The 27,083-nt window shown below is 45.2% G+C and overlaps 1 protein-coding gene across 10 annotated transcripts in view; it reads right to left on the bottom strand.

Moving 5' to 3' along the window:
- Positions 1–27,083, bottom strand: part of CCDC88B (coiled-coil domain containing 88B) — a 948,743-nt gene that overhangs the window by 603,457 nt on the left and 318,203 nt on the right. For all 10 annotated transcript variants that reach the window (XR_011024965.1, XM_068261744.1, XM_068261745.1 and 7 more), the window contains one exon: positions 18,196–18,336. Coding sequence is in view for 9 of the 10 variants with exons in the window: in XM_068261744.1 (XP_068117845.1) it covers positions 18,196–18,336 (141 nt within the window). In the remaining variant the exon portion in view is untranslated. The remainder of the gene's footprint in view (positions 1–18,195; positions 18,337–27,083) is intronic.

Below are 27,083 nucleotides of genomic sequence, written 5' to 3'. Positions count from 1 at the left end.
GTCTCAAAGATGGGCACAATGCGCTGCTGTTGCGCCTCTGCTCCCTCCTCCACAACTCTGCGGTCAGTGGCTGGCGGCGGACCAGTCCCAGACCTGCTGCTGCTGCTGCCAGTGGCTGCTGCAATGGCGCTGCCTCTCCTGGTGGTGCCTTGCCCTCTACCTCTGCCAGTCATTTTGTACTAATAACATACAAATACGGTAAAAAAAAACCAAAAAGGGTAGAAAAGGGCGGGAAAGGGTGTAAACTTTAATAAAGTCTGGGTTGGTGGTGACTGGTGTTGAGTGACTGCAAAAAATTAAAGGTTTTTTTTTTTCATTTAAATAGTACTACTACTAACAGCAGTAGTGTAGTCTACAGTACTAACTAACTCGTGTGATGGACAGTGACAATTAAAGTCAGTCACACACGGTCGGACGCAATCAATCAATAGGGTCGGGCAGATCAAAATCACAGGTCACAATAGATGCTCGCCTCAGTGGCCTGTGATGTAACTGTTATTTATGACTCAGTACAGAAACTAATAAACTCACTGACTAACAGTAGAAATAGAAATTAAATGAACGGGTACTAAGTACGCAACTAACTATAAATCGCTAGTGTACTGTCTACTACACAATACAGTGGCTTGCAAAAGTAGGCTAGCAGGCCTGCGTGTATCAAAAAAAGGGCGCCTGGAAAAAAGGGCACGGGGTATAGCCAAAATTGTAAGTTTGAATGCAAAACCATATTTTTCGTTTAAGAGGTTATAAACGATAATGTAGTGCTGATTAGGTTAACTAAACGGAAATGAAATGGCAAAATACCGTCTATAACAGCAAACGATTTCTGAAATGAAACGTCGAATAGCGTCTATAACAAAAACGATATTTACACTTGTATTAAGCATAGTAATAGAATGGTAGATTTTACAGGTATATTACTGCAATTATACCTAACTTTAGGGTCACAGATATCTCTTCTTATCCCTATCCCTAACACCTAGACCCCCCCTTTGTGTAAATACACATAATGTAATAAATTCTATATATTACATATATTGTACTGTAACTATAGCTAACCTTACTCTCATACAGAGCCCTCCCTGTACCTATCCCTAACCCCTAGACCCCCCTGGTGGTGCCTAACCCTAAGACCCCCCTGGTGGTGCCTAACCCTAACCACCCCCCGGTGGTGCTTAAACCTAAGACTCCCCTGGTGGTGCCTAAACCTAATACTCCCCTGGTAGTGCCTAAACCTGAGACCCCCCCTGGTGGTGCCTAAACCTAAGATCCCCCTGGTGGTACCTAAACCTAACACCCCCCTGGGGGTGCCTAAACCTAAGACCCCCCTAGTGGTGCCTAAACCTAAGACCCCCCTGGTGGTGCCTAAACCTAAGATCCCCCTGGTGGTGCCTAAAACTAACCAGCCCCCTGGTGGTGCCTAAAACTAACCACCCCCCTGGTGGTGCCTAAAACTAACCACCCCCCTGGTGGTGTATATTGCACTGTAACTATACCTAACCCTCCCTGTACCTATCCCTAACCCCTAGACCTCCCTGGTAATGCCTAAACCTAACCATCCCCACCGCACAAACACCATAAACACATATAAACAATAATATATTTAATCCTTAAAATACTTCACTACAGAGAACATGAATAAAATAATTTATATATTTGTAATAGAATAAATAGCCTTAAAATCACGTATACATTAATAATATTATAAGTAGAAAAAGGTGTATATATTTATATATATATATATATATATATATATATATATATATATATATATATATATATATATATATATATATATATATATATATATATATATATATGTAACGGTTGGGTGTCGTAGCTCAGATGTCTGATTATGTGGTGATCTGCAGAATCACCAATAATGCAGACGCTATACCCGATTATGTGTGATCTGCAGAATCACCAATAATACTAGTAGAGCAGACAAAGAGCAGTGTGTAGTGATTTGGTGCAACCGTAACTTTAATAGCAATGAGACCTCACCAGAGGGGCTGGTGAGGTAATAACAGTACACTAATCGTGCACTAGCGTAGAAGCTCCAGCAAGCTGGAGAACAAAACTGAAGAGGCTGAATCTCCCGAGGAGCGGGTGATTCAGAATGTACTGCAGGCTAAGGGATACAGTAATACTACAATAACAGATTACCTGAGGAGCAGGCAATTAAGGCTGAACTATAGCCTAGCAGAACTGTTTCACCAGAGGAGCTGGTGTAGCTAACACCTCACCAGTGGCGAGGGCCCACTGATGAGTAGAATGGTCAGGCAGGCAAGGTTCGGCAACAGAGAGGTAAGTATCAGTACGAGATCGCGAGACAAGAGAGTAATCGGTAATCAGGCAGAGGTTCAGCAACAGGGAGGTGCGTATTGGTACAGAATCGTGAGACAAGAGAGTAATCTGTAATCAGGCAGAGGTTCAGCAACAGGTAGGCAGATAGGAGATGGCATACCTCCCAACATTTCAATGTCCCAAAACGGGACAATTAGGCCACACCCCTGATCACGCCCCCAACCCCCTAGTCACGCCCACCCCAGAAAAAAAAAGTTTTTTTTTTAATAATTGTTATTAAATTACTCCCAAATGGGAGGGTGCCGGGGTGGTGGTGGTGAGGAGAAGGAGGAGGGGGGTGGCCAGGCAGAGAGAGGGGGGAAAAAAGCCGATCGAGGCACCAGCCCGCCCGGTATGCGGCATGGATGGCCGCCGCCGCCATCATTATCCTTCTCCCTCCTCCTAATATGTCCCCCAGTGTCCCCTTCCCCCCGCACAGTAATATGGGCAGCGGAGCGGGCAGTAAGTCTTACCACTGCCTCTCCGCTGCGTACTGGGATCTCCTCTGATCTTCTCGCTTCCTGTCACAGGAAGCGAGAAGATCAGAGGAGATCCCGGTACGCAGCGGAGAGGCAGTGGTAAGACTTACTGCCCGCTCCGCTGCCCATATTACTGTGCGGGGGGAAGGGGACACTGGGGGACATATTAGGAGGAGGGAGAAGGATAATGATGGCGGCGGCGGCCATCCATGCCGCATATCGGGCGGGCTGGTGCCTCGATCGTATTTTTTCCCCCTCACTCCCCAGCGGCCGGGACCAGGGGGGGGGGCAGCGCGGGACAGCGGGACGGCCCCCCAAAATCGGGACCGTCCCGCCGAAAACGGGGCGGTTGGGGGCCCTGGGCGAAAGTACAGGATCAGAAAGCAGAATCAGAGTCAGGGTAATCGCTAAGAGTCATACACAGGAGATCAATACAGTGGCAATAACCTAGTCTGGGTGTGAAATCCTTAGCATCAACACCAGGGAACTAGTCTAAACAAATAACAATCACAAGGTAGCAATATCCTAATCTTGGTGTGAAATCCTTAGCATCAACACCAGGGAACTAGCCTAAGGTCTGAGCGCTAACACGCAAGTATTCATGACAACAGACAATGTAATAATGAAGCCCGGAGGCTTATGAAGCAGAGGAGACCTCACTGGCACGCCCCCTCTCATAGCCAATCCTGGGCGCCGTGGGTCTCCTCTCACGTCAGCTGACCAGCAGGTCAGCTGACGGGCTTCCTCCCTACATAAAGGTCCCGTCTGTGCGCGCGCCTGCGCGCTAAGGCGACCCTCGGCAAGTGAGAAGGCTCCGTCCTCGGCGTCCTGGACGCTGGACGGACGGATGGCCTTATGGAGGCAGCTGCGGCGGCGGTGCTGTTTGCTGCAGCTGCCTCGTATATTACAATATATATAGACAATACAATAGATAGCCTTACAATCATGTATGCATTAGAAATCTTAAAATAACAGTAATATTAAAAACAATATTTTAGTAACTAACATCAATGCATTATAAGTGTAAAAACAAAGTTAATACCAAAAGCGATGTATTTCTAATACAATCAGGTTGAGAAACGGTATTTAAGCATTATACATATGAAAACGAATTTTAAATGATAAAAGAAGTGTAAACGAAAATTTAGTTGTTATAGTTTTGTAAGCGAAATTTTAAAACAAAAAAAAATACGTAAAACTGCTATAAGAGAAATTTAAAAACGAAAAAATAAGTATAACACAAAGTCAAAACAAACTTGTAAACCATATTTGTTATACACCCTATCCTCTAAACGAAAAGTTTTGTTAACACGATCCCTGTAACCGCTAATTCTCGGGCGCCCTTTTTTCCTGTTGGGCGTCAAATAGCCGATATTTTCCATTGCAGTCTATGTCGGCGCCCTTTTTGTCCACTATCCCTGTGCGCCCTTTTTTACTAGCCCGAGCAGGCCTAGCCTGCACACAGACTAACACTAGCCTAGCACAGTACACTATACACTAGCTGACTACAAACAATCAAATTACTAGCCATCTATATAAGAGTATAATCAATGTGTTTAGGAGGTGTTTAGGAAGCAAAACGCTGGGTTTAGCACAAGAATGCACTTGCTCAGACACAGCAGCACTGGAGATACTCTCAGTACCAACAAAGTCACACAGCAAGTACGTGGCTCCACAAGATGGCCGCCGCCTTATATAGAGGAGGGGAGGGCCAGGCTCCCCTCCTCTGATTGGTTCAGGACCTTGACTGGAGGACTTCTCATTGGCCCACGTCACTCCCGAATGCCGAAGCTGAATCCACAGCGTCACCCGGCCGAATTCGAGTGCGCATATTCGGGAACCTTCACATTCGGCATGACGTGGAAACCTTCGGGTTCGGCAACACTGAAAATCTACCCGAATTTTTGGGTAGATTCGCATTCGGGAGTCCTGGAGAGCAACCCTGCGTTGTAGTACTGTGCTCACTAGTATTAATCATCTCATTACCCAGTGATACCCTTCACTTACGTTGTACTGAGTTCACTGCTCACTGGTATTAATCATCTCATTACCCAGTGATACCCTTCACTTACGTTCTACTGTGCTCACTGGTATTAATCATCTCATTAGCCAGTGATTCATTAGCAACATGTCTGGCAGGGTTCGTGGGGGTGTCAGGAAAGGGAGTTCCATTGCCTCAGCCACTTCTGGGACTGCTCCACGGCCAGGGAGAGGACGCCCAGCTGTACGGAGTCGTGATGCAGCAGAAAGGGCAGCACAGCCTGGGCCGAGTCAGCGGACGCCGTTTTCACAATATTTTAACATTTCTGGTCCCCGTGTGGTGGTTGAGCAGATGGAACCTGAGGTATTGATGGACATCATGACTGCATCCCAGACCTCTACTGTGAGCAGCACTCCAAGCAGCAGCAGCCAACACCCCACGCTTGATGTGACATCCACCCAGTGGTCAGCAGCCCTCCCAGGATGACAGCGTTCTGTCCCTCAGTCCGGTATCTGGGAACATACTGATGGAAGAAGCTCAGGACATACTGGGGACTAATATGGCAAAGATTAAACTCGGGCCACAATCACAACTGTTATTAGATGATGTTGATGAAGAGGGGTCTGTGTCTGGGGATGTAGGGGTGGAAGAGGAGGCGGGGGAGTCAGAGGAAGAGTATGAAACTATTTTGAGGTGTTAAGCCAGGACAAAAAATATATGCGGTGTGCAAGATTTGCAGCAAAAAATTAAGCCGTGGGAAAAATATGTCCAAGATGGGTACCTCATCCCTCCAGGGCCACCTGAAGAGCCGCCACTGCCATCAGTATGAGGAGTTCAATGGGAGGCAGGCACTGCAAGCAGGGGGTGCTGAGAGCACAAGGCCCACCACCGCAGCAGCATCCTCCCTCCCTCAGGGTCGTGAATCCCCCGCCGCAGCAGCAGTACTAGCACGCAAGCACTCATCCACCTCGACTACTCTGGACACAGACATTTAGGCTGTCAGCCAGTCGTCTCTCTGCTCTGTCTCCCCTGCATCCCATCATCGTCAGACCCTGCTGAGCGACACCTTTCAGGGTCTGACCAAGCCTCTGCCTCCAAGCCACAGGCCGATCCGCAAACTAAATGGCTTGCTGGCCCGGGCCATGGCATCACAGCTCCTTCCCTACTCCCTGGTGCAGGAGGGGACTGATATGCGGACGCTGCTCCAATTTGGCATCCCCAAGTGGAAAATCCCCAGTCGCCACTATCTTAGCAGGAACGCCATCCCAGCACTCCACAAGTTTGTGGTGGAAAACGTGGCCCGTTCGCTCGACTACTCTGTGGGCGAGCGGGTTCACGTGACCATAGATACGTGGAGTAGCCGATTTGGGACAGGTCGCTACCTGTCTTTTACGGCCCACTGGGTGACACTGGTGGAAGGGAGGGAGGACAAGAGCGCAGCAGCCCAGGTAGTGGTGCCACCACGCGGGATCAGGGGGGATGCAGCAGGCTCCTCTCATCCCACTCCCTCAACACCCGGAAAGCAAGCCTGCCTCAGCGGCAGCAGCACCAAGCCTCGGCACTGCCTAGTGCTGCTAAAATTGTTGACCTTGGGGAAGGAGAGGCTTACGGTCGCCAACGTCCTGGCCGCCTTCAGGAAGCAGGAGCGGAGGTGGCTGACCCCCAGAGGCCTGAAAGTGGGGTATGTGGCAGCCAATAACGGGGCCAACCTGGTGGCTGCAGTGCAGCAGGGAAACCTCCAGAACATCCCCTGCTTGGCCCACGTGCTAAATCTTGTGGTGCAGTGCTTCCTGCGCACCTACGAGGAGATGAGCGACCTGCTGCAAGATGCCCGGGTGGTGGTACGCTTTTTCAGCCACTGCCTCTGCACTCCTGTCCACCTTACAGCAGCAATATGGCAAGCCACACCGCCTGATTATTGACATGCCAACTCGGTGGAATTCAACTCTGGCCATGTTGGAGCGGCTGTGTCAGCACAGGCTGGCTCTTAGGGCCTACATACTAGACACAAGTGTCCCCAGCAACCAGCAAGTCCCCATCATCACTACAAATCAGTGGACACTGATGCAGCAAATATGCCTGGTGCTGAATCCCTTCCTGGAGGCAACCAAGATGGTCAGCGAGTAGCGGGTCTCTGTGTGTCAGTGGGTGCCCATGGTTTGTCTGCTGGAGCAGGCAATGGGCAATTTAATTGACCATGGGGAGGAAGCCCTGAGGCAGCTGGAAAAGGAGCAGATGGCAACACAGGAGGGCTCACGGATAGTGGAGGAGGTGGAGGAGTTGGAGGTCCCTAACCTGAATGATGAGGAGGAGCAGAGCGCCGCAGGCGTTGTACGGGAATGGCAGCTTGAGGAGGACGACACGGCACAGGAAGAGGACAGGCATGGGATATGGGACAACGACAAGGACGATGAAGATCTTGCTGCCAAGGCCCACTTGTTTCCCATGGACGTGCACATGTGGCACTGCCTTCGCAGGGACCCCTGGGTTATCCAGATACGTTCAAGGGAGGACATCTGGATCACCTTGATGCTGGACCCACGTCTGAAGGGGAAGCTGGGAGACTTCATGACAGCATGCACCATCGATCAACGCACGAGGGAGTTGCAGGAGGCCCATGTGCGCAGAGTACTGGAAGCATTCACTCAGCCTTCCACCCCCACTGTAAATGCTCTGCCAACCCAGCAAGAGGTGCCTGACATTGACACCAGCAGCAGAACAACTACCACCAGCAGCAGCAGCAACTGGCACCCTAGAGATCTGAAGAGACTAGGCAAGAGCCTGTATGCAGTGCAGCAGCCCACAGCAGAGGTGCCAGCCACAGCATCCACCTCCAACCAGCACCAGCAGCGAATAACCAGCATGGTGGCTGACTACATGGGGTCATTCAGCAGGCTCACACAGACAGCCCCATGGACCCCTTGGAGTACTGGGTCAAGAGACTGGACATCTGGAGGGAGCTTGCCCAGTACACCCTCAAACACCTGTCCTGCCCCCCTTCCAGTGTCCTCTCCGAGAGATGCTTCAGTGTGGCCGGTGGCATGGTCACCGAGAAGCGCTCTCGGCTCTCCCACGCTAATGTGGACAAACTCACCTTCCTGAAAAACAACCAGGCTTGGGTGGAAGGTGAGTTCCTGTCCCCTATTGTCGGACACAAGGGGACATGAAGTAGCTGCTGCAATGTCTTAACCATGCCTGCCTTTGAACTTTCACCCCCCCTGTTTGGATGTCCGGTCTCCATGCGGCTCTTTGTTTGATCTTGTGGTGGTCTGCCCTGGCTTTATATTTGACCAGATGAGTTTCTACCTTGTATTCCAACTGTGCAGATGTTCACTATATATTTAAAGGCCTGAAGAAGGGTTACCAACCCGAAACAAACCGATGTTGTTGCCTTTTTTTCAATCAATTATATGCACTTTTCTACGTGATTAAAGAATTTGTGTACATATTTCTGCAGCTTTTTGCAAATAAAAAAGAAAAAGTAATTTTTCAAATTTTGATCTTCCGTGTCTTTAGTATATCCCTGATTAATTATTTAGACTTTGAGCTTGGTGTTTGTGGTGCACCTGCAGGGATTTTTTGTATATTTTGCTTCTCCCAATTACACTAACTACTGCCTTTGAACTGACTGTCTGCTTTGTCCTCCTGACTCAGTCGCTACTACACTCTGCGTTCACTCTGAGTGCCTGAGCCTGAAATGTTTCCTCTGACTGTCCTCTCTTTTTAGGTGCAGAATGTTGGCTGCTCTCTGTTACTCATACAGGATTATATTCTAAATTGATGGATTTTGTGAAGATCAAGATTTAAGATGTATGGACTTTAAAATAAGGGGGTAGGCTAACCTCGGGATTATCTGGGGTAGACACCTTATGGTTTAGTTCCCTTGTTTGTTTAGGTCTGCTGTGTAGTATTGATGATTGATTGTTTATGTGAAATTTCAATTTGGTCACCTGATACAGGTGACTTCCTGTGGGTGGGGTATAAGGGTGTCATGTGTGCTGGGAGGGGCACACCTGAGGAAGGGCGTGGCCCGAAACATGTCGTGTCCTGACACTCTGTAACTTTATGCACTCAAATACAGATTACTTGAAATAGCCTTCTGTGTGCCGTTTTCTTTACTGGTCTATAAACACATTACAAGGTGCTGATGCCCATGCGCCACCAGCTATTACGCTTAAAAATAGCTGCCTGCCCTGCATTATTTTGAAAAAAAAAATCAAATTATTTTAGAGGTGTCCGGGTTGAAAACTGTGCTGTCCCAATTGTGTATTGGACACAATGTGGGCTTCACGACCGCTGTCTGGAACCTCATGCTGTTTATTTACAGCCCTGGTACCACCGCTAGGAACCAGGGCCTGTTATGTCTCGCTGCCTGCCCTCCTGCTGCCTGCTGCCAGTCTGCCACACACTCATCCTCCTCACGCTGCCTGCTGTTGTATTTCCTCCTGCTGTCTGTGTCTCCACTGCCAGGGAACACATTACAAGGTGCTGCTGCCCATGCGCCACCAGCTATTACGCTCAAAAATAGCTGCATCAATTTGAAAAAAAAAATTGTAATTAATTTAGAGGTGTCCGGGTTGAAAACTGTGCTGTCCCAATTGTGCATTGGACACAATGTGGGGTTCACGACCGCTGTCTGGAACCTCATGCTGTTTATTTACGGCCCTGGTACCACCGCTAGGAACCAGGGCCTATTATGTCTCGCTGCCAGCCCTCCTGCTGCCTGCTGCCAGTCTGCCACAAACTCATCCTCCTCATGCTGCCTGCTGTTGTATTTCCTCCTGCTGTCTGTGTCTCCACTGCCAGGGAACACATTACAAGGTGCTGCTGCCCATGCGCCACCAGCTATTACGCTCAAAAATAGCTGCATCAATTTGAAAAAAAAATTGTAATTAATTTAGAGGTGTCCGGGTTGAAAACTGTGCTGTCCCAATTGTGCATTGGACACAATGTGGGGTTCACGACCGCTGTCTGGAACCTCATGCTGTTTATTTACGGCCCTGGTACCACCGCTAGGAACCAGGGCCTATTATGTCTCGCTGCCAGCCCTCCTGCTGCCTGCTGCCAGTCTGCCACAAACTCATCCTCCTCATGCTGCCTGCTGTTGTATTTCCTCCTGCTGTCTGTGTCTCCACTGCCAGGGAACACATTACAAGGTGCTGCTGCCCATGCGCCACCAGCTATTACGCTAAAAAATAGCTGCATCAATTTGACAAAAAAAAATTAAATTATTTTAGAGGTGTCCGGGTTGAAAACTGTGCTGTCCCAATTGTGCATTGGACACAATGTGGGGTTCACGACCGCTGTCTGGAACCTCATGCTGTTTATTTACAGCCCTGGTACCACCGCTAGGAACCAGGGCCTATTATGTCTCGCTGCCTGCTCTCCTGCTGCCTGCTGCCAGTCTACCACACACTCATCCTCCTCACGCTGCCTGCTGTTGTATTTCCTCCTGCTGTCTGTGTCTCCACTGCCAGGGAACACATTACAAGGTGCTGCTGCCCATGCGCCACCAGCTATTACGCTCAAAAATAGCTGCATCAATTTGACAAACAAAAAAAATTGTAATTAATTTAGAGGTGTCCGGGTTGAAAACTGTGCTGTCCCAATTGTGCATTGGAAACAATGTGGGCTTCACGACCGCTGTCTGGAACCTCATGCTATTTATTTACAGCCCTGGTACCACCGCTAGGAACCAGGGCCTATTATGTCTCGCTGCCTGCCCTCCTGCTGCCTGCTGCCAGTCTGCCACACACTCATCCTCCTCACGCTGCCTGCTGTTGTATTTCCTCCTGCTGTCTGTGTCTCCACTGCCAGGGAACACATCACAAGGTGCTGCTGCCCATGCGCCACCAGCTATTACGCTCAAAAATAGCTGCATCAATTTGACAAACAAAAAAAAAATTGTAATTAATTTAGAGGTGTCCGGGTTGAAAACTGTGCTGTCCCAATTGTGCATTGGACACAATGTGGGGTTCACGACCGCTGTCTGGAACCTCATGCTGTGTATTTACGGCCCTGGTACCACCGCTCGGAACCAGGGCCTATTATGTCAGTCACATCACACTGCCTGACACACACTACTCCGCCTCCTGTAGCTGCATTGAGCTTCTGCTGTCTGTGTGCTGCTACCACTGCCAGGGAGAACAGAAGAAGAACTATTTTTTCTGCTGCCACCCACTCTCCTACCAGCTATTAAATTTACCACACCACAACTTGCAACTACTTCTCCTGCTGATGTCTGTGTTTTACCACCGCCAGGGTACACAGAAAAAGGCTCTGTGGCTTGCAATGTGCCACTACCTATTATGCCATCAACACAAATATAACTATGGTGTTGTTATTAAAATAAAATATTTCCACAAATGAAGTAAAAAAAAATATTACAAAAGAAAGGAAAACCAAGACACATAATATAATGATAGAGAAGAAGAGGAAGAAGAAGAAAAAGATATAGAAGAAGAAGATATAGAAGAAGAAGAAGAAGAAGACGAAGATATAGAAGAAAAAGACGAAGATATAGAAGAAAAAGAAGAAGCTATAGAAGAAGAAGAAGAAAAATAAGAAGATGAGGAAGAAGATATAGAAGAAGATATAGAAGAAGATATAGAAGAAGATATAGAAGAAGATATAGAAGAAGATGAAGAAGAAGAAGAAGATATAGAAGAAGATGAAGAAGAAGATATAGAAGAAGAAGAAGATATAGAAGAAGATATAGAAGAAGAAGAAGAAGAAGAAGAAGAAGAAGAAGAAGAAGAAGAAGAAGAAGAAGAATATATAGAAGAAGAAGAAGAAGATATAGAAGAAGAAGACGAAGAAGAAGAAGATATAAAAGAAGAAGATATAGAAGAAGAAGATATAGAAGAAGAGGAAGAAGAAGAAGATATAGAAGAAGAAAAAGATAATTGAAGAAGATTTAAGAAGTAGAAGATGAAGAAGATTCTAGTAGAAGAAGATATAGAAGAAGAAGAAAAAGAAGATATAGAGGAAGAAGAAGAAGATATAGAAGAAGAAGATGAAGACGACGTAAATGAAGACTTCCAACAACCATTATGGACACACCTTCTCATGCAAACAATTTTCATGAAGTTAATTTACTATTTTTGATACTTTTTTTATAACTACTACATCACCACATAATCACTTGATGTTTTTCTTCATAAAAAAGGTGGTTTCATGCATTATTGACCTCCAATACAAGTTTTAAAAGCTATTTAAGGCCAGCTCGAATATTTTACTCGAATACAGACTCTGATAGTGACGTTGGATATCCGAAGTCGAATCGGATATTCGATTAACTCGAATATCGAACTTCGAGTGAATTCGGATAGTTTACTATCCGAATTCGACCAAACTCGTATAGGATAATGAGGTATCCGAGCATCACTGTCCGGATGTACTAATGATAAGATTACTGAATTACGCCATGGATGTCTTTAAACGCAAGGAAAGTATCTAAGCCCCCTTTAAATGCAGGTATAGAATTTGCAATAACTACTTCCTGTGGCAATGTATTCCACATCTTAATCACCCTTACTGTAAAGAACCCTTTCCTAAATAAATGGCTAAAACATTTTTCCTCCATGCGCAGATCATGTCCTCTATTCCTTTGAGAAGGCTTAGGGACAAAAAGCTCATCCGCCAAGCTTTTATATTGCCCTCTGATGTATTTATACATGATGTTAATTAGATCCCTTCTAAGCAGGGCCGGATTTACCATAAGGCATTGTAGGCAAGTGCCTACAGGCGCCCGATGATAAAAGGCGGCTCACTCCTCTCCCTCCTAGTGCCTCCCCCTCCCTCCTTGACTATGCAAAGTCCTGAGCAGATTGTAGATGAAAGCTTACTCACCCAGCTTTCAGCATTTCACTGATGAGATCTCCCTTAAGTCGGGAGCACCTCTAGCTACTTAATACTGAGAGTACCTCAGGCTACCTATGCTAAGGTACACCTGTAGTTGCCTATGATGGGCAAGGGAAGTAAGGGAGAAATGACAGCTAGGCTAGCCAGCACACTTGTGGTTCTGCAGGGGTTAGTAGGTTCATGGAGGGCGGGGTCTATGGTGCCAGGACATCTGTGCCTATAGGCTCCTGTGAGGTAAATCCGGGCCTGCTTCTAAGGCGTCTTTTCTCTAGACTAAACCCTGGTTTATCTAACCTTTCTTGATAAGTGAGACCTTCCATCCCTCATATCAATTTTGTTGCTTGTCTCTGCACCTGCTCTAAAACTGCAATATCTTTCCTGTAATGTGGTGCCCAGAACTGAATTCCATATTCCAGATGTGGCCTTACCAGTGGTGCTCACCGACAGGTCGTGATCACGACTTGCCGTGATTTCACAACCATTTTTCCGCTATCCGCCACGAGTACGCGTCACCATGGATCAATTTTCAATCACTAAAATACGCTTTGGCAGACCGTGAATGCGGACATTCCGCCGCATTCACGCTCGTGAAATCCGGCGCATACTCTGTGGTTAGCGGAAATGCATAAAAATGGGCAGGAGTGACTTTCTTGGCCAATCAGAGGCCCCAGCAACCAATCACAGGAGGGGAGGCTATGCCCTCTCCTCCTGTATATAAAGCGGCAGCCATGATGGAAAAGCTCCGTCCTTGCTAGACTCTGGTACTGAGAGGATTATCTCCAGGCCATTGTAGCTTCAGCAAGTACATTTTTTTGTGAAAGACCCAGCTTTTTACTGCTAACAGTGCTCTTATACTGTAGTTGTATTCAGTTAGCTAGCCAGTGAGTCATTGCTGTAGTTAGTTGTAGTCAGTGTAGTGGTGATTACTGATTAACTTTGTACTGTGCTCACTGGTGGTATTAATCATCTCATTTCCCAGTGATATCTTTCAGTTATGTTCTAGTACTGTGCTCACTGGTCACTGGTGGTATTAATCATCTCATTACCCAGTGATATCCTTCTGTTATGTTCTAGTACTGTGCTCACTGCTCACTGGTGGTATTAATCATCTCATTACCCAGTGATATCCTTCTGTTACGTTCTAGTACTGTGCTCACTGGTGGTACTAATCATCTCATTACCCAGTGATTCAGTAGCAACATGTCTGGCAGGGTTCTGGCTGAACTGACCGCCTGCTTTGTCCTCCTGACTCAGTCGCTACTACTACACTCTGCATTCACACTGCCCGGGTCACCGGGCGCATTTAATGTTTTGGGCAGCACTATTACACTGTGGTACTACTACCAGTGAGTTGCCATGGTCCTTCTGTGCTGCTGAACTGACCGCTCGCTTTGTCCTCCTGACTCAGTCGCTACTAAAGTCTTACACTGCTCTCAAGTCCACTGACAACTCTGCTGTTATGTCATTGCTAATCGCTGCAAAACCCCCCCCAACAAATTACAAAAACCTCTCTGGGCCTTTTTGGCGTCAGCCACTCATCCACCTCTGTGATTGCTCGACGTGTATTTCCCTGTTTAAAACCACTTATTACCAACTAATAGCCCCATTTAAAGTGTTGATTTCACTTCAAAATCCATTTTCTCAAAAAAAAAAAAAATTGGGGGGGGGGGGGGGGGAATTTTTTATGTTGAAGGTGTAGCCCCTTATCTCCTTGATAATCCATGCAATTTGGGAGATTGTAGCATGTATGGGGGCTTTGCTATTAAAGCTTAAAAGAAAATCTGGATCTGGCCGTGGATCCGGACGTGATTTTGTCATGCACGACCAAAAATCCGCGTGGCGCCGTGGACGCGTATCAAAATCCACATCGAGTCACATTTTTTTTCGGCAACGGCCGTGGTCGCTGAATTCATGGATCGGGACATACAAGCATCCCTGGGCCTTATTAGATAGTTAAACAGGGGCAATAATATGCTAGCATCTCAAGTTTTTATTTCCCTTTTAATGCATCCCAAAATTTTGTTAGCTTTAGCTGCAACAGCTTGGCATTGAATACGATTATTTAACTTGTTGTCGATAAGTACTCCTAAGTCCTTCTCCAAGTTTGATGTCCCCAACTGTATTCCATTTATGTTGTATGGTGCTAGACCATTGGTACAATCAAAATGCCTGATTTTACATTTTTTAACATTGAATTTCATCTGCCATTTATGTGCCCATATAGCCATCCTATCCAGATCCTGTTGCATTATGTCACTATCTTCCTGAGAGTTGATGATTCTGCACAATATTGTATCATTTGCAAAAATAGTAACATTGCTTTCTACTACATCTACTAGGTCATCAATAAATAAATTGAAGAGCACTGGATGACCTATATGAGGCACACCCAAGAGGAGGTGGTCAATGCTTCATTGTGGACAGACCAAATTCAATCGATCAGCTGCATACGTTTTGGCAAAACCTTTGGTCACCTCAGGTGATCAATCAATAAAGCCTACCAGGCCAACATTGGGCCCACAGTGCAGAATCACTGTTTTCTGGGTCACCTTACTGTCGTTGAGCTATCTCAGCCCAACCATAGGGGCTGGAAAACCGCCATGGCCTGCACTCTCGCCAATGTGCGCACATTAGCACGGCGACCACTACACAAAGATTGTGGCCGAGAGGACTAATGTTTAAGTCCTGAACGTCTGGGTTATGGGCCCACCACAATTCCACTGCACCCCTCTGCTGCCACACAGGGAATGCTTTTGGCTGTTAACCAAAAGTTTGGTGGTTCAAGCCTACCCAGGGTTGGCCTTGCCTTTTGTGTCCAACAGTTGTCCGAAGAGAACCCCAGATATCCATGTAGATTCATCTCTCTCTAGTGCAGAGTGGCGCAGCAGAAGCATGCTGGGCCCATAACCCAGAGGTTGATGGATCAAAACTGTCCTCTGCTAGGCATGATTTCTTTTTTGCACCTCGCTTTATCACATGGGCAAAATGGTTTCCATAGCCCTGTAAGAGAAAGTGTTATAAGGGCCCTGCCGTAACATAGATATTACAGTAGCTAAGACTACTCCTGGGCCTTTCTTGTGGTTGAAGAGATGAGTGAACTGTGACACCACACTTAAAGAAAAAAAAAAAAGCAAACAGCAAACAGAGAAGCTTCCCCATATTGGAGCATTGGATTTGGTAAAGTCTTAAGCCAATGGGCCTGATTCACAAAGCGGTGATAACCCAGTTATCACGCCTCAAAGACTTTAGGCGTGATAACCTTTGCACTAGCTGAGTTATCACCGCTTTGTGCTGCCGATTGTGCAATTCCGCACACAGCGCCCGTTTAATGGGTGCATCGCGCGCACCATGCTGCGCGCTGCGCGGCTGCGTGCGTAAAACTTTGCGTATTGGAATTTCGCGTGAGTTTCATTTTATCACACCTAAACTGAGTTTAGGCGTGATAAAGGGCTTTTCACTGGTGGTGTGCAAACAGTTTGCACCGCTTTGTGAATCAGGCCCAATGTGTTGACTCACCACACAGCCCTGCACCCGGCATGTGTCTCATATGACTGTCTATAAGTAAGCTTTAAGTTAGCAGGAATGGTTGCATAGCCACCTAGATTTTCATTCTTCCCACCCTTGCCCTGGAATCTTCCAGACTTCAAAGTGCTGTCCTTTGCTGTGTGTGTGGTTGTTGGTATAGTGGTGAGCATAGCTGCCCTCTAAGCAGTTGACCTGGGTTTGATTCCTGGCCAATGTATGTGAGCTTGCTTTTGACATACTACAAATCCCTGGAAGATGAGAGAGAGAGTGGTGGTCTTGGTTTTTGCCACCGAACTTGTAATCCGGATTCGGATATCTGGGAAAAATCAGCGCGGATAGTGTAAAAATGGTCGGATATCCGGGTAACCTGGATATCCGACCATTTTTACATGATATCCGAATCCGGATTACAAGTTCGGTGGCAAAAACCAAGACCACCACTCTCTCTCTCATCTTCCAGGGATTTGTAGTATGTCAAAAGCAAGCTCCGGATGAGCATCCCTGCTATTAACAACTCTTTGCAGTGCGTTTAATGCTGGGTTTGGTCTGTCAAGAGTTTGGTCTGTGTGAAGCGGCCATAACCCTTGCATAACCTTTGTGAACTGTTTAAAGCAGCCTTTTCCTCAAATGTGGGAATGTACTGTGATTTCTGCCCTTTAGGGATTGAAACCTGACTCTGCGTCAACTAATTTTTGGGACTTTTGGCATGGCTCTCCCTCCGCCATGCCCCTGTCTAGGTGTTAGAGCCTTAATTGAAACTAGTTTTTTATCACTTTTGTGGCCAGAAACAGTCTTTGCAGTTTTTAAAATTTGCCTGCCCATTGAAGTCTATGGAGGTTCACCCGGTTCGCAGAAATACAAACTTTTTCCAGAAGTTCGGATTCGACGTTCGTGAACCCAAAATCTGATGTTTGCGACATCTCTATGGCTGGTATAGCTCAGGGTAAGAAGCCCCACACAGCCTGGGCTTTGCATTCTGGCTATCCCAGCTTGCATGGGGGACGAGGAGTTAAAGAGGCTTGGGAGTAGGAACTCCACTTCATTTTTTTTTAATTTCCCACACTCTGAACAGCAAAGAAAAATGTTTCAAAAAAATAGGTACAGTTGCCAGAAATCTTTATAGCAACAGCTATAGCTATAGCAATCCCTGGCCAAAGCGTTGCCACTTCCATGGGGTTTCCAGAGGGTCCGTATGCACTGAAGCCCTGTTATGAAATTCATTGCTCTTTGTTTTGATATATGTACATTTATATCTTTGGTTGCTACATTATTTGTCATTTACCACATTTAAATGAATCTTTTTTCCTATGAAACATTAAAATCAATTTTCTGCAAAATTACAAGGTCTTTTTGAAAAAAAAAAGGGGGGGGGTGTATCCCAGCCTGCATGGGGGACAAAGGGTTAGAGAGGATCGGGAGGGGGGAGCCCACGTCATTTTTTTTTAAATTTCCAACACTCTGAACCAAAAAATTGTTTGAAAAATGGGTAAAGTTGCCCGGGATCCTTATACATATTGTGGCTGTATAGCAATCCTTGGCCAAAAGCATTGCTATTTTAACAGGGTTTCCAGGGGGTCCGTATGGACTGCTTATGGACAATGGTCCTCCTGGAAACCACATCATAAAATGAAATGCTCTTTCTTTTGATATATGTAAACTTACACTACTGTTAGGCTGCTACATTTTCTGTCATTTACTGCATTTAAATGTATAGTTTTTCCTATCATAACTTTAAATCCCTCTTGTATCCACTGTTCTCCTTAACATACACTGCAAATTTGGTGATTCTAGCTGGTAAGGGGGATTTGCTATAAACCACAAACTTCAGCGGCCACTAGGCAGAAATGCAAACATTTTAGCGTGTTTTCGCAAAAAAAAAAAAAAAATCACAAAAACGAAAATGTCATTTTTGATGTGAAAATGCCTTTTGTGAAAATTTGCAAGCAACACTGATGAAAATAAGACAAACATAAATAAATGTTACACAATAAATATTCTTACCTCAAAAGCATCATCTCGTTGTCTTAGGATATGCTTCAGGTGAGTGTGGAGTATGTGCACCAGGTCCTCTAGGTCAGAATGTGAGATATTTGATAGCTCTGACTCAGGTAAAGTAAATATATTCTGAGGATTCTGTGTGACCTTCAAATAAAGTGGAGGAGGAAAATGCTTGTGAATACTGATATCAAATTAATAGAGCAGGTATTTTAAGATACAGAGGATGATTTAAAGTGGACCCGAGCTTTAAAGTGGACCTGAACGCTTACACAAGACAGAAGAAAATGTAGAGAAATGTACCTTGTATGTATTTAGAGTTTGGCTTTTTTTTTTTTTTTTTAAATAAGTTTTATTGAAGAATTTTCAAGAATTTTCACCCCACAGGTTTACAAAATGTTAACATCTGATCAGATATACAAGAAGGTGCCTATTTGCTTCATTTCTACAAATTTCTTAAAATGACAGACATTTGTAAATCACCTTTTGGCTTTGGTAGTAAACCATAAAAACAGAAAACAAAAGAAAAAGACCCTTTTCCCTCCCCTCCCCCCCCCCCCCCCCCTTCTCTGTGCTTACATAGTGTGTTACGGGTACACTTTGTTTGGGCATGCATGGCATAGTATCAGATAGTATTTATGTTTTTACATTTTCCTTAGGGTTTGAGCTGCTGTCCTTTTTGAGGCCGAGATTTTGGGGGCCTCAATTTTGGTCTTTTTTGTGTTTGAGAGCACCTAAGGTGCCTCCCAAGTCTTCTAAACAGTACCAGGATGTTAGCGAGAAATGTCCCATCAATATATTAAGTTCCGCTGGGGTAAAAGAGTGGAGAATGTACTTTTTCCAGGTTTTGAAAAAGTTTTTTGTGCGTAGTTCCAGAGATTGTAGCGTATTGAGCTTTTCTAAGGTAAACATGATCATTAGATCTTTCTTTAATGCTGATATCGTGGGCGGTTGTGCAGAGATCCAGTTTTGAAAGATTACTCTCCGAGCAGATGCTAGTATGATATGAAATAGAGCCGAAGGTTTCAGCTTTTTGTTGTCTTCTCTCTCGTCAGAGTAATGAAATAGGAGTAGCATTGCATTTTTTTGTATTGATTTTCCACACATATTATTCGCAAAAGTAAGAACTTTTCCCCAGTAGTGATCAATAAACTCGCATGACCAGATACAATGGTATAAATTGGCATTCGGGTGCTTGCACTTGGGACATTCTGGGACATAATGAGCTGGAGGGGTTCGATACTTGATATTGAAAGCATATTTTGCTCTATGGATAAATAGGAAATGCGATGTTCTAAATTGTTCATTTTTAATTTGGTTTCTGAAGATTTGTAGTCCCTGTATTATTTTATCTTCAATATCCCCCTCCCCCAGATCATCCCGCCACTTCCCAAGTGCAATTTTACTGAAGTGTTCTTCGTCTAACTGTGCTAGAGCTTCTGCAAAATCTGCTAGTGTTTTAAGAGGACCTCCTGGGTTTATGATTTTGTCGAAGACCGTGGGTAGGGCTACACTAGTTATGTCGGCTATGTGGGAGTGAACCATAGACTGCAATTGCATATACGGGAGGAAGTCGGCTTTTGTGGTATTGTATTTTTCCGCTAGTTCTCGAAGTGTAAACCATCTCCCTTCTTCTATATTTAATAACTTCCCCAGTTTATCTATCCCTTTGTAATCCCAATTTGAAAATTGTTGTTGAGAAATGCTTGACGGGTAATGAGGATTACCCCAGATGGGCATATATTTAGAGACAAGGCATGGGAGGCGTAGCTTTTTACGTATTGCTCTCCAGGTTTGTATAGTATCTCTGAAGATAGCATTTTGCTTAAGCCGAGGGGGTAGTTCAAATATTTTTGAGTGAAGAAGGCCAAGGAGGGACCAGGGCTTGACTATTTCTGTCTCTAGTTTTAAATTAGAGTATTTACTTGTGCCTTTGATCCAGTCTTGGATGTGGCGCATGAGAGAGGCCAAGTTATATTGTCTTATGTTTGGTAATCCCATTCCCCCTATTATTTTTGCTTTTTGAAGTTTTGAAAGAGCCACACGTGGCCTCTTGCCCTGCCAAATGAAATTTGTGAAGGCTTTTTCTAGGGACTTTATGTCTTTGTGTTTTATGAGGAGTGGAATTGTTTGCATAGGGTAAAGTAGTCTACCCATTGTTGTCATTTTTAGGAGTGCTATTCTCCCTGCTAGTCCAATTGGAAGGGTGGTCCATCTTTCTAGCTGCTGTTTGATCTTCTGAAAGAGGTCAAAGTAATTAAGTGTGTAGATTTGTGTCGGGTCTCTCGGTATTTTAATACCTAGGTATTTTATAGAAATTGTGACTAAGCGGACCCCCAACTCTCGCCATCCTCGGAGATTTGCCGATTTTGATAAGGGCATGAGCTCACATTTATCTTTGTTAATTTTTAGGCCGGGATTCGAAGTCTTTAAGAATTTGGAAAACCCGTGGGATTTGTTCTATGGGGTTCTTTAGAAAAAGAAGGATGTCGTCAGCAAAGAGTGCTTGTTGCACTGATACTTCTCCCACTTCAATTCCCTTTATGTGTGACCGTAGTTCTATGGCTAAGGGTTCCAAGGCAATATTGAACAGAAGTGGGGATAGGGGGCAGCCTTGCCTCACCCCTCTTTTTAAAAGAAAAGGTTCCGAGAGGAAGCCTCCTGTCGCAATCCTTGCTTTGGGTGTTCGGTATATTGCTTGGACTGCTCTGAGAAAAGCTCCCTCAAAGCCCATTGTAGATAGTAAGCCCAACATCCAGTCCCATTCTACACTGTCAAAGGCCTTCTCGGCGTCTAGCACCAGAAGGCCTGTTGACTTGTGTGTATCCGGGTAAGCCCGAACCTGTTCCAGGATTGTCAATACTTTTCTAACGTTTGTGACTGCTGCTCGCCCCTTTACAAAGCCCACCTGGTTTGGATGTATAAGGGATGGGAGTATTTGCGCTAAACGGTCAGCTAATATTTTAGATAGTATTTTGCTATCTTGATTTATAAGCGAGATTGGCCTATAAGAGGCTACTTCAGTTAAATCTTTGCCTTCTTTCGGTATTAGCTTTATATATGCTGTATTTCCCGAGTCCGGATATACCGAGTCAGTTAAAATTGTATTGTATAATTTAGTCAAATCCTCTGCTATTTCTCCCTGTAGAATTTTATAAAACTCACTAGATAAACCGTCGGGCCCTGGTGTTTTTTGATTGGATAAGGTTCTGATTGTCTCCTTGACCTCTTGCACCCCGATTACCCTATTCAGAGATTCTACCTGTTCCTTCGTAAGCTTTCTGACCTGGATTTTCTGAAGGGCGGCTTGCAGATCGCTCGGGTCTAACTGTGTAGTGGAACTATATAATTTTGCAAAGAATTCTTTAAAGCATCGGTTCACTTTCTGAGGATGTTGTATATTGTTACCCTTTGCATCTTTAAGCACGCAGGGTTCCTGGTTTCCTTTTTTATACCTCGCCATGTTGGCAAGTAATTTCCCTGCCTTCTCCCCGTATTTATGAAACGTTAGTGTTGTGTAAGGCTTTTGCAGTTCTTCGTGTAGCTTGTACCATAGGTCTCCTTTTAGTTTCGCTTCTAACCATTTTTTTTTGTTTTCTGGGATAGGATTTTGTTTAAAAGCTCTAAAAGCTGTTCTTATTTTTTCCACTTCAGACATGTAATGTATATGGGCTTGTTTCTTTCTTGCTGAGGTGTAGGAGATAATTTTTCCCCTTAGGACTGCCTTTGCAGTTTCCCAGAACAGTACCGGGTCATTTTTATGGGCCTCATTATCCTGGGCATACTCCATCCACCACTGTTTTAGCATGGCCTCAAATTTGTCATTCCCATATAGTTTTGTGGGAAATCGCCATATTATATCTGTGCCTCTTGGGATCCGATCCTCTAATATCAGTCCCACTGGAGCATGGTCTGAGATGATTAAATCAGCTATGAAAGCGTTGGACAACCTTGTTCCGAGTGTCTTTGAAAGTAGGAACAGGTCGATTCTGGAAAAAGTTCCATGCGTTGGGGAATAATACGTGAATTCGTGTTCATGTGGATGGGAGTATCTCCATGGATCAATGAGTCCACAAGCTTGCATGAGTGGGTTTAAATATTTATCTCTGCTGCTCAGAGCTCGTTTTGGGTTACTTCTATCTTCCCAGTGATCTGGGACAGTGTTTAAGTCCCCTCCTATTATCACTGACGACGAGGTTTCTTTCATTATCTGTGCCTGCATTTTGTCATAGAAAACCATATGATTTTGGTTGGGACCATATAAATTGTACAGTGTTAGCGTTTCCCCCGCAATCTGGAGCTGCAGCCTTGACCATCTGCCTTCGTTGTCTGCTGAGTGAGCAGTGACTTTGCATTGTAAGCGTTTATTGATTAAGGTTAAAACTCCCGCTTTTTTATGTACTGCCGGGGAACCATACACTTCTCCCACCCAGAATTTTTTCATGAATTTGTATTGATCTTCCCTTAAATGTGTCTCTTGTATGAAACACACATCTGGCTTAAACTTACTCAGATGCCTCAATACTCTGGATCTTTTCCCTGGGCTTTGCAACCCTTTTACATTCCATGACACTATTTTCATTTTGACTTAACTAAATGTAAGATGGCCTAGGTCAGTGCCGCAACTCCAGTGTTTTGATTTAGGCCGAGCAATTTTTTGCACAGAGATAAAACCCCTTTTTAACCCCTTTCCCTCCCACTTTCCCCCAAAACTTATTCCCCAAACACCAACCATAACCTGTACCATAGTAGTGCGGACTTCACTTCTTTCCCGCATCATTTGACAGTGATGTAACTGTCTCGTCTCCGTAGATCCGAACCAAATCTTTGTAACACACCCTCATGCATTTTTTTTTTTTTATATAATAGTAGGTTGTATGCAAAACGTTTAACCTTAACAATAGCAGACATTAGATGTTTACTTAGCTGTGCTGAAAATGGAATTCTGACAAGTTTTAGAAAAACAAACGGGAGAAAAGAGGGCATATTGCGCTTTTCTTTGGGCAGCGTTCTGTTCATGTCTGTATAAGAGAGGCCAGGAGGTTGCTTTCCTGGTTTAAATAGATATTTGGCGGTATGTGGGCTGTAGTCTCAATCTTCGTCCTGCGCATCCTCTGGCTCCTCTGAGTTTGCCGTGCCCTCCCTAGGGACGATTTTTCCTTTCTGTAAGTAGTTTTGCGCTTCCTCGGGAGAGTAGAACGTTAAGATCTTGTTATCATGATTTGTGATTTTGAGTATGGCTGGGTACACTAGTGAGAACTTGATCTGCTTGCTATAGAGTGAAGAGCACACTTTGTTAAAAGAGCGCCTTTTCAGGGAGACATCAGCCGAAAAGTCGTTAAACAGCCGGACTGTGCCCTCCTCAATTTCCAAGTCTTGGTCGTGTGCTCTATATGCTGTCATTACTGCGACTTTATCTGCATAGTCCAAGTATCTTACCATGACCATGCGGGGAGGCGGATTCTTTCCTTTCACCCGGGGGGGCCCCACTCGGTGCGCGCGTTCTACTTTCAACGGGTCTGGAAGACCTAGCTTGGATGGAATGTCTATTGAGCATAACGTGTGCAACTGAGAGGCCTGAACACTCTCAGGAATCCCCACAAATCTTATATTGTTTCTGCGTGACCTGTTCTCAAGATCTTCTATGCGGCTGTAGGCCACAGAGTTCTCGTGTTGGAGTCTCTCAATTGTGGTGTTTGCTTTTGTTAGGTCTTCCTTACAAGTGTTAATTCTCTTTTCTGCCTCTGCTATGCGTTTGTTCTGTTCATTTATCTCTTTTCTAAATGGTTTTAGCGCGCTTGCCATTGCCTTTTCAATCGTGGCCTGTATTTCAGGCTTCAAAGCCTTGCTAACAGCTGCTGCTATCTTCTGATAGTCTAGTCGCATATCTGGGCTCTTACCCCTGCTGCGAGTCTCACTGGTATCCGAGTCCCAGTCTGCTCCATCTGCGCTTTGTGTTCCTTTCTGCTGCTGCTGTCGTGCAGGAGTCGCTTTAGGTCCGGCTTTTCCACCCGCCATATTGGCCTGCGTGGGGTCCGTCTCTGCCCGGGGCTGCGTGTGCGCTCGGGTAAGGTATCTTTCCATGCGCCGCTTGCCCTTCGTCCTCCGTGTTCTCTGTCTGTGTCTGCACCGAACCGCTGTATTTAGCGGCGGTTTAGCTGTGTGGTGAGGGTGGTTTGGCCCGTGATCCGCCGGAGCTCTTCTCTTACACTCCTTCCATGCGGGCGCCGGAACCGGAAGTCCCCCAGAGTTTGGCTTTTTTAATTTCCCCTCATTTGTGTCTAATCACAAGTTGTAATTCGATCTTTACCCTTTGTCACATGACTGACATGGCAGATATGGCAGATAAGTTCATTTGAGAGCACCGGATGTCAACAATATGCCTGCGTCCATGAATCAGGAAGTAGAAACAGTGCAGATTTATTTTAGGATTTCTATTAGCTGTAACTAAGATATGTTTTTTTTCTTTAAAGGTAAGGTTCAGGGACTATATAAAAAAAAATCCATATCCACTTACCTGGGGCTTCCTCCAGCCCGTGGCAGGCAGGAGGAGCCCGCGGCGCCGCTCCGCAGGCTCCCAGTAGTCTCCGGTGGCCGACCCAACCTGGCCAGGCCGGCAGCCAGGTCGGGTTTCTTCTGCGCTCCATTCTGCGTTTCACGCCGGGACACTGACATCATCGGATGTCCTCCGGGCTGTACTGCGCAGGCTCAGTAGTTCTGAGCCTGCGCAGTACAGCCCGGAGGACGTCCGATGACATCAGCGCGCCGGCGTGAAACGCAGAATGGAGCGCAGAAGAAGCTCGACCTGGCCGCCGGGAAGCCCCAGGTAAGTGGATTTGGATTTTTTTTTTTTTTTTTTATAGTCCCTGAACCTTCCCTTTAAAGGGGCACTATGGCGAAAAATTGTAAAATGTAAAATGTGTGCATACATAGACAAATAAGAAGTATGTTTTTTACAGAGTAAAATGAGCCATACATTACTTTTATCCTATGTTGCTGTCACTTACAGTAGGTAGTAGAAATCTCACAGAAGCAACTTATTACTATTTATTTTCAAAAGCACTTAGTGAATGGCAGTTGCTCTGTCCAACTGCCAAAAAACTGTGTAGCGAGCAGGGAAGCTGGCCAGCATCATTGTTCAAATACTTTTTATGGAATATCTTTATAAAGAATAAAAGCCTTGCTGATGGATTAGTCCAAAACCTGTCACTTCTGTCAGATTTCCACTACCTACTGTAAGTGACAGCAACATAGGAGAAAGTAACATATGGCTCATTTTACTCTGGAAAAAATGTACTTCTTATTTGTCTATGTTTGCACATATTGTAAAAAAATTTTTTCCATAGTGCCCCTGTAAGGTTATTGTGCAGTTGTGTATCTTTTAGAGCAGAGAGGAAGTTCTGAGTTCAGGTCCGCTTTAAATCAGGTTGTGGGAGCATATTTATACACTTTTTCCTGTTATATATATATATATATATATATATATATATATATATATATATATATATAATCTTTTTATTCAATTTTCCTGTCTTATTTCTAAAATTATTATACACCATATTACAAACTATTATTCAAAGTATATTTTCTTATGGTTTTCCTAAATTGCTGATGTAAGTGGTGTGATCACAGATTTGGCTTTAACAATAAACAGCTATTTACTACGGATGGTGCTGGCTTGACTGTGGAGGAGTTGTTGGAATGTCTGAAGTGCAGAGACGCTGCAGGCCTGAGCACATCCACCATTCCCCTCCTTGGGTGCTTGCTTCACACTGATCACAAAAGGTAGGTATATGCAGCGGTGAGGTGGGTTCACTGAACACAACAGCTAGGAATATGCAGTGATGAGGTAGGTTCACTGAACACAACAGCGAGGTATATGCAGTGATTAGGTGGGTTCACTGAACAAAAAAGGTAGGTATATGCTGTGATGAGGTGGGTTCACTGAACACAACAGCTAGGTTTATGCTGTGATGAGGTGGGTTCACTGAATACAACAGCTGGGTATATGCTGTGATGAGGTGGGTTCACTGAACACAACAGCTAGGTATATGTAGTGATGCGGTGGGTTCACTAAACACAAAAGGTAGGTATATGAAGTGATGAGGTGGGTTCACTCAACAGAAAAGGTAGGTATATGCAGTGATGAGGTGGGTTCGCTGAACACAACAGCTAGGTATATGCAGTGATGAGGTAGGTTCACTGAACACAACAGCTAGGTATATGCTGTGATGAGGTGGGTTCACTGAACACAAAAGGTAGGTATATGCAGTGATGAGGTGGGTTCACTGAGCACAAAAGGTAGGTATAAGCAGTGATGAGGTGGGTTCACTGAACACAACAGCTAGTTATATGCAGTGATGAAGTGTGTTCACTCAACAGAAAAGGTAGGTATATGCAGTGATGAGGTGGGTTCACTGAACACAACAGCTAGGTATATGCAGTGATGAGGTGGGTTCACTGAACACAACAGATAGGTATATGCAGTGATGAGGTGGGTTCACTGAACACAACAGCTAGGTATATGTAGTGATGAGGTGGGTTCACTGAACACAAAAGGTAAGTATATGCAGTGATGAGGTGGGTTCACACAACACAAAAGGTAGGTATATGCAGCGGTGAGGTGGGTTCACTGAACACAACAGCTAGGTATATGCAGTGATGAGGTGGGTTCGCTGAACACAACAGCTAGGTGTTTGCAGTGATGAGGTAGGTTCACTGAACACAACAGCTAGGTATATGCTGTGATGAGGTGGGTTCACTGAACACAAAAGGTAGGTATATGCAGTGATGAGGTGGGTTCACTGAGCACAACAGCTAGGTTTATGCTGTGATGAGGTGGGTTCACTGAACACAACAGCTGGGTATATGCTGTGATGAGGTGGGTTCACTGA

Source organism: Hyperolius riggenbachi, chromosome 11, assembly GCF_040937935.1.
Source record: "Hyperolius riggenbachi isolate aHypRig1 chromosome 11, aHypRig1.pri, whole genome shotgun sequence".
NCBI lineage: Eukaryota > Metazoa > Chordata > Amphibia > Anura > Hyperoliidae > Hyperolius > Hyperolius riggenbachi.
Note: the sequence above shows the minus strand (reverse complement) of the source record. Positions and strands in the feature narration are given on the sequence as shown.